Below are 7,531 nucleotides of genomic sequence, written 5' to 3' on the forward strand. Positions count from 1 at the left end.
TGGACGGTTATGGAGTTATGACCGTTTTTTCATTCCCGTACACGTCCTCATGTGAACTGCGTCCATCGGCTGGTGGGTCGCTACAGACAGCTACAGACAGAGCGTTCTCGTTATCTCAACACTTGAGATGTACGTAAGGCAGGGAGGGTTGCATGTCCGGCGCGGTTCGCAACCGAGTGGCAGCCTGTGTTGTGGCATTTTCGAAAATCAGCTTTAAGCACCAATAAATTTAAATTATGGGTAATTTCACAAAGTTAACTTTACATTCATACTTTAAATGTATCATGTATTATGCTGGTTTATTATTTTGTTCTGTTTATTGTCAGTAATCGTTACCTTCTATTCTGAGTTTAAGACGGTCATAACTCCGTAACTGTCGAAAATCGGGCACATGTTTATATGAACTTTTTTGATCACAAAGACCTAGGAAATCACCTCCTACAGTTATGCCCTAAAGTCGTGAAACACCCTGTATGTCCAGATTTTCCTCTGTTAAATGCCTATAGCTGGCAACTTCCCACATGGTGAATGATTAAAATTAAAAATTTGTTCCTGTAGTTTATGGCAGTCAGATGACTCAATATCCAGATACTGAAGCCATACAGGGAAATAACTTCCAACATTTATAGGCATAAAAAGTCACGCTGCAGTTCCCATCACAGGCCCTTACTGATTACCTAAAATTAGCATTATCAGAAGCATGTACTACGTTGTGCAAGACTGAGGAGGATTTCAGGTTCTCACAGTGATGGTTATAAAGTGCTTTATCTTCTGGATTTAACTTCATGTAGCCCGCTGAAAGTCAAAAACTCTGCTTGCTACTTGCTTCATGATGGTTTCTTGTTTGGCATATTACTCGACCCTGCAAATGGCGGCGACATGTTCCTCTGAAACATCGTGTGACTTTCAATGGACTACACAGCGTTATATTCCAGGAGAGAGATCTCTTTAAGACTGAGCATGAATATTCTTTCATTTTTAAGAATACAAGCTTCTTGCACTGCATGGGTTGTCAGCCAGGTCTGAATGTGTTAAAGCCAGTACACTGACCATTCATGCATTATTTCACAAATAAGTGACACAAAGTGCAAGAGAACAAGAACTGTACATTATCACCCAGCAGTGACTGCTTTCATGCCAGTGACAGAAATGCATTTCAGGTACCAGAGCACTGTATCATGCTGCCGTAGATCCAATAATGTATACCTGGAAGTTTGCATCCATCATGTGGGGCAGTTCATCTGCTAGGGTCAATCGGTTATAATGTGAGGCACTGGCCCTATATAACTGTTGCCTTTCCATAGTGCGACTCATCCCAGCGCCCACCCATGAGACGGGCATCTTAGGTTCACATCCAAGCATCCAGTTGGGGTCTAGGTCTGCACCTGCTCCTACACCGCTCATGTTTCCATAATTATTCTTCCAACTGGCACGTTCTGTGCCAATGGGTCGTGGTGGTATCTTGCGATCTTCCAGTTTGTGGTGGTTGGGCTCACTTACTGGGCCTGGATTTGCATTGGCAGGAGATGATGGAGACATTGCGGGAGAGTTGCCTCCTCCTACCATTGCTCCATTCTCCAAGCCCGCTAATATATCTGCTGCAGCTCCACTGTTTCCAGGGTGCGCCAAACTGGCGGCAAGGGATGCTAGCTGTGCCATATTACCAGTAAAACTCATCTGACCCATAACATCAGGATGATGATGGTGGGGGTATGGGAGTTGGAACAATGGCCACCTCTGGGCATTGGCAGTAGGAGGGCCTGGAGCTGGAGCAGGGCCAGGAAGTGGCTGATGGTGGTACAGGCTAGGAGATGATTTTGCTAACGGGAATGAGACACTGGGCAACATGGTGCCTAAAGCAGATGGTGAGGTATGCAGAGATTGAGGCAACACACTTGCTCTCTGATGGAATGTTGCAGTGGCACTGAACATGTTGCCCCCTTGTTGGGGTGGCGGTGGTGGCGGGGGCTGTTGTTGCTGTGGCTGCTGCTGTGGTGGTGGTGGAGGTTGCTGTTGTTGCTGCTGCTGCTGCTGAGGCTTGTTGGAAAGGTGGATGGAGAAGTCAGGTGCACTTGGATTCAGACGAGACATGCTTACTGTGGTATTGGTGTTCACTTGGGATGAAGAAACACCTAAGTTAGGCTTTGGCTGGGAATAATTCAAAGGATGGTGATGTGAATGCTGGTGATGGTAGGAACTTAGCATTGGATGTTGTTGTTGTTGCTGCTGTGATTGCTGCTGAGGTTGCTGCTGTTGTGGGACTGATTGCGGATCACCTACTCCAGGGACCATCTTGAGCAAAGCTGCATTATGACCCTGAGGGTCAGGTCCATATCCTGCTGCGGACACCGGGGTATATAAAGCACCATGATCGAGTGTCGACTGAGACGATGATACTATGATGCCATGCTGCTGGCTGGCAACTGTTCGAGGTGGAAGCTCACTTTGAAAGACAGCTCGATTCCCAAAAGGTGATGGTGCTATGGTGCCACCATTCACATCCATGTGAGAAGATGGCTGCTGACCAACAATTCCAACACTAAGATTTGTTGCTGAATTTCCCAAGTTACTATGCATGTCAAGTGTATTGCTGTTCGAGACTGGACGTGTGACAGCAAGGCCACTGTGGGTTGCCTGCAGAGGCGGCTGCTTGGCAGTCATGGTAATCACGGTGCCTGATGAGTGAGGAACACATTGCGCTGCCGAGAAAACACTGGTACCTTGAAATGTTGTCCCTGGAGCCAAAGGCAGAGAAGGTGGTGTTGTGCTGTTGCTACTCGTCTTCGAGGATACAGGAGAGCAAACAGCTGTGCCCCGGTAACCTGGAGCTTTGGATGCATCCACCTGAAGAAAAGATGCTCATATGCATATAGAGTTTTGGATCTGAATCATTTACAAATTTCAGATAGGAGTTAATGAGATTTTTACCTGTGGTGGAATACTATCAATGAATTTTCCTCCAGCAACCCCAGATCCGTTACTAGCTACTGCTCCTGTAGCAGCTACACTTGCAAAATTCATCCCTTTCTGGGAGTTTTCATTATCTCGACCCCACATCGACTGCTGTGTAACCTAAAGGAAAATGAGTCTATTATAATATGATCCAGACAGGCACTTAAATCACATTCTAGTCATTTTCTTTCAAGGATAATGCATGACCTCAACTGATGTAGTTCATTATAATGAGCTTTAGGATAACTGCACATGTAAGAGCAAAACAAGTTGCAAGTTCAATTAGTTCCTCATTCCTACTCATTAAGAACTAGATACGCAAACTGGACAAGTGGCAAGCAAAGCACATGAAAAAGTTGCTTAACACTGGGTAAGAAACCCATCCTATGAGCACTCCAAATTCTGTTCTTAAGTGCACATCCACGAAATGGAAAACAGAAAATCACTGACATTCTCTCCCAGATTAATTTTACAGCAAAATATGCACACAAAATTTTGGTTGGGAAACCTCATGGGAGGTGACCATTTACCAAACACTGCAGTTGAGTGGTAGTACACCTGGTTCGTATTTGGGACGTCCTGGAGTCTGGTTAAACTAACCAAGGTTTCTGATGGTTTCTCCAGGCAAACAGAATACTCAGTCATATCAGTCCATAACCACTTCTTTCTCATTTCATTATTCACAAAGTATTTTGTCAACTGATGCTCAATAATCTTAATTATTTAACACACAAAAATTCTGACAAATATATATATGCTGACTTAAGAGCGAAATTTCTACAGAGATTCTAAAAGCTCTGGTATGAGAGGGAATAAACTGTAAAGATAAATTAAGAATTTCTATTTTTTACATATAAGCGGTTCTACCACCTCAGGTTCATAATCAAATAAGAGGGGCCTGTTTCAAAATGTGACTGCACAATGATACTGGCTTGTGCTAAACCTGTGGTCTGCAACATACCCTGGTGGCCTGCATTGCCCCCTACACACAGAAACACTGCCTTAAGATCAAGAGCCTGTCTCTCATAACTGCCGGACACATCATACTAAGGGTTGGTTTCACAGGTGCCACTGGCTAACCTATATTAAGTCAGACTTGAGGTTCTCAAAGGAGTGAGTGCTCTTTTGTATGTAACGCTGCATAGTTTGGTAGAAGTCATTTTGGAGGAGCATATTTCCTCCAGCTTTGGGATTGAAGATGGGGGTAGTATCTTCTTCTGAAACAATGGGAAACTTCAGACTATACAGTATCACATGCCAGCAGAAGCAATCCTCATGATCTACATATTACTGCTACCCAGATGAATGTGGCTAGGGATGATATGGATGGCGATGAAATATTTAGGAAGGCACATGACAAAAGTGGTAGAATAATGAAAAGCTGGGTAAACATGTAGGGTATATGGGCAACTTAAAAACATCTACAAACATTTGGTTCAGAACCTAAAGAAAGATATCTTCAGTGTGGATAGGAGGATAATTTTACAATTGATACCACAGAAATAGGATATGAATGGTAATCAGAATAAGTTATGATTTTTTACATAGAAATTTATCTGAAACCTGACCCAGTACTGGGTTGGCATATAAGAGTCCAGTTGGGAGATTTTGAATATGTCTAGATTATGCAGTAAATTTTTTGATCATTTGGTGGTAGGAATCACCTACTCAAGGAAGACCATGTAAGGCAATGCTGCTTCTTACCTTGGTAAATGTGTCATTGAACAGAGAGTATTCTAGTGGAGTATTGGCTGGAACTGGCATTGGAACCGTCTGCTGTTGCTGCTGTAACTGCTGTTGGTCAGAGGGCTGATTCAGAGGGGTGCTGCTTCTGCCCTGGTTACTGGAACTTGCAACAGAAGGCATGGCAGGAGCAGTAGCTGAAGGTACTTGGGAAGGTGGATTTGACATGGAAATGGGACCGGCAGATGAGAATGGTGCCTTGCCTGGAGTCATCTGGTACTGCCCAGGGATGCTAGGGGGGGCAGATGCAGCAGGTAGTGGTCTGTGGTGTTTGGGTGATGGAACAGTGGATGCTGTTGTTGTTACAGTTACCTGCTGCTGATAGGAACTTTGGGAAGGTGTGGACATGGTGGACAGGGACTGAGTGGTCCCCATCTGGGCGTGAGAAGCCCGAGATTTCCCAGGTATGGTGGATGAAGCAACAGCAGGTGGAAGCTGTAGGGTCGATGTAGCTTCTGTCAATTTGGCAGCAAATGTCTGTGTGGTAGTACTTGTCACCATCTTTGTTGGTTTCCCAGATGTCATGATTGCAGTTGTATATGACATAGTGGTCTTCGTGTTAGAAGCAGCAGCCATCTGTGCTGCTGCACGTTTTTCAGCTGAAAAAATATTAAAAGTTTAATACACTGAAAGACAGGGTAAAGCTGTCCCTGTGCTTAACCAATTATGCACTATGCTATTAAGATGTGGGTGTGTATGTATAGATCCACACATTCTGGACCTTGACACAAGTTGGGGGTGAGTGGTCAGCTTAACATCCCAGCCACTTCACCTCCGGTGAAAGAGCCCCCAGTACCCATTGGACAGGAAGCTGGATGGGCTGCGGCACCAGTCTGAATGATAAGAAGAGGAGAAAGATCTTGACCCTACCAGGACTCAAAACTCCAATCCCTCGGCTGTCCAGCCCGTGGCCAGTTGCTATACCAGCTCCACATACGAGGGTTGGAACTTTAATAGTGGCAACTATTTATTTACAACTGATACAAAACAGATGCATGTTTCAAAGTTTTACTGTCTTTCAATGTAGTCACCAGCATTGTGTTCAACCCATTGCCAGCGATGTGGAAGCCATAGGATACCTTTAGCAGTGCCTGTTGTGTTGATAGTTCGAATGGAGCAGTCTACTGCCTGAGGAATCTCTGGATCTGTTCTGAAGCAAATACCATGAAGTGGCTCCTTCATCTTAGGAATCAAGTCAAAGTCGCAAGGGCTTAAGTCCGGGGAGTATGGTGGACGGTACAGCACTTCCCAGTCCCATCGACCGAACAAATCAGCCACAGCTTGCGCTTCTTCCGTCAAATCATGCGGAACCCATCATGAAGCAATTTTTCTCATGCCCAGGCATTCTTTCAGAATGTGAAGCACAGCCATATGTGCTAATCCTGTCTCTCGAGCCAGCTCACAAATTGTGTGATGTCAATCACTCTCCAGTAATGCAGAAAGAGCATACACTTCTTCTTCACTGACACTACGATGACCTGACCGATGCATGTCTGCCACATTTTGGCGTTCCTTGTTGAAGGCTTTTACCCACCTTGCCACTGTTCTGTAAGGCACTGCAGATTCCTCGCAAGCCTCTTGAAGACCTTGATGACACTGTCATGCTGTACGGCCTCTGGCACATTCAATCTTTATCCAACTCCGTTGTTCGCGTTTTGAAAACATTGTGACAACACTACATTAGACGGCCAGCTAACACAAGGCTCTGTTTGTCACTGCGCATGCGTGCGATGTGGGAAGGGAGAGTCCATTTGCTCTGAGGTAAGGTAGGTAGGTAACTAACGTGTGGTATACGCGACACAATTTGATTATTTGTTTCCGTTGCATGGTGTTTCTACAGCAGTGTTGCCACTATTAAAGTTCTACCCCTGGTACTTAATATAGTATATACAGTAATAAGATAAGGTTTACTTATTGTTCCCTTGGTCACAAACCAACTTTACATTTTGCCTAATGCACTGTGTTTGGAAAGTAATTACTCAGCAGACATGTCTTCCCTTCCAGATCTCATCTTACTGTATGACAGACTGAAAATAATAAATTCTTTGTTATAGCCACAACAATGCTTTTCTGAAACATAATCAATCATGTCCAATACAAAGACTAGCTGGCTGGCCTGTTGAAGGAAACAATAAAGCAGAATCTATTTTAAACTTTAATGTCCGAATGTCACATATATAGGGCGCAAGCAGGAACCAGAGTTGGCCGAATAACCTGTGTATAGGTCGCAGGACACATGCTCTCTTTGAGAGTGCTGGCAGTTTGACCTTGGGTTGGAAACCAAAACAAACCTATGTGAGGTCATGTCAGTGGTTCATTCCTTAGCTCTGAACAAAGATACTGTTTATCCCGGTACTGGTTTCGATACTATTTACGTTTAGATATGACTGTTTATGACCTGGTCAACCAAATATAGCCCAGCTTTGTTTTGAGAACTGATGAGAAAATATTTATCGGTGCTTGCGTATGAGCGTTTGCAGAGCCTTCAAAGAAGTCTGACGCATTCAAGGATTCGTTTTCAGTGGCGAATTATCAGTCAGGAAGTCAGTGTCAGACTGTCATATATTTCTTTATATATCGTTTTCATTTTGCGTCTTGGAAGAGGTATAAACCCACTGAGCCTTATTACGTTGTGAGTAAAAGGCATCTTCGCCACTGCAACTTTTAGTATGTGTCAGACTGGCACTCTTTTTGACTAGTATTATAATTCACTGATATGTTGGGATTTTGGACTTTATCCATCGTCCTGGTTTTTAAGATAACAAATAAAAACACGACGTTTCGGAAACTGGATCTGTTTCCATCCTCAGGTGAAGGAAAACACCTATTCAGTTGG

The 7,531-nt window shown here is 44.1% G+C and overlaps 1 protein-coding gene across 1 annotated transcript in view; it reads right to left on the minus strand.

Moving 5' to 3' along the window:
- Window positions 1–7,531, minus strand: part of LOC111870827 (ankyrin repeat domain-containing protein 17) — a gene marked incomplete in the record, with an annotated part of 91,356 nt that overhangs the window by 14,554 nt on the left and 69,271 nt on the right. Inside the window, 3 exon segments of the mRNA XM_033754013.1 lie at window positions 1,207–2,844; window positions 2,929–3,072; window positions 4,657–5,294. Coding sequence (XP_033609904.1) covers window positions 1,207–2,844; window positions 2,929–3,072; window positions 4,657–5,294 — 2,420 coding nt within the window.

This window comes from Cryptotermes secundus, unplaced genomic scaffold, assembly GCF_002891405.2.
Source record: "Cryptotermes secundus unplaced genomic scaffold, Csec_1.0 scaffold596, whole genome shotgun sequence".
Taxonomy (NCBI): domain Eukaryota; kingdom Metazoa; phylum Arthropoda; class Insecta; order Blattodea; family Kalotermitidae; genus Cryptotermes; species Cryptotermes secundus.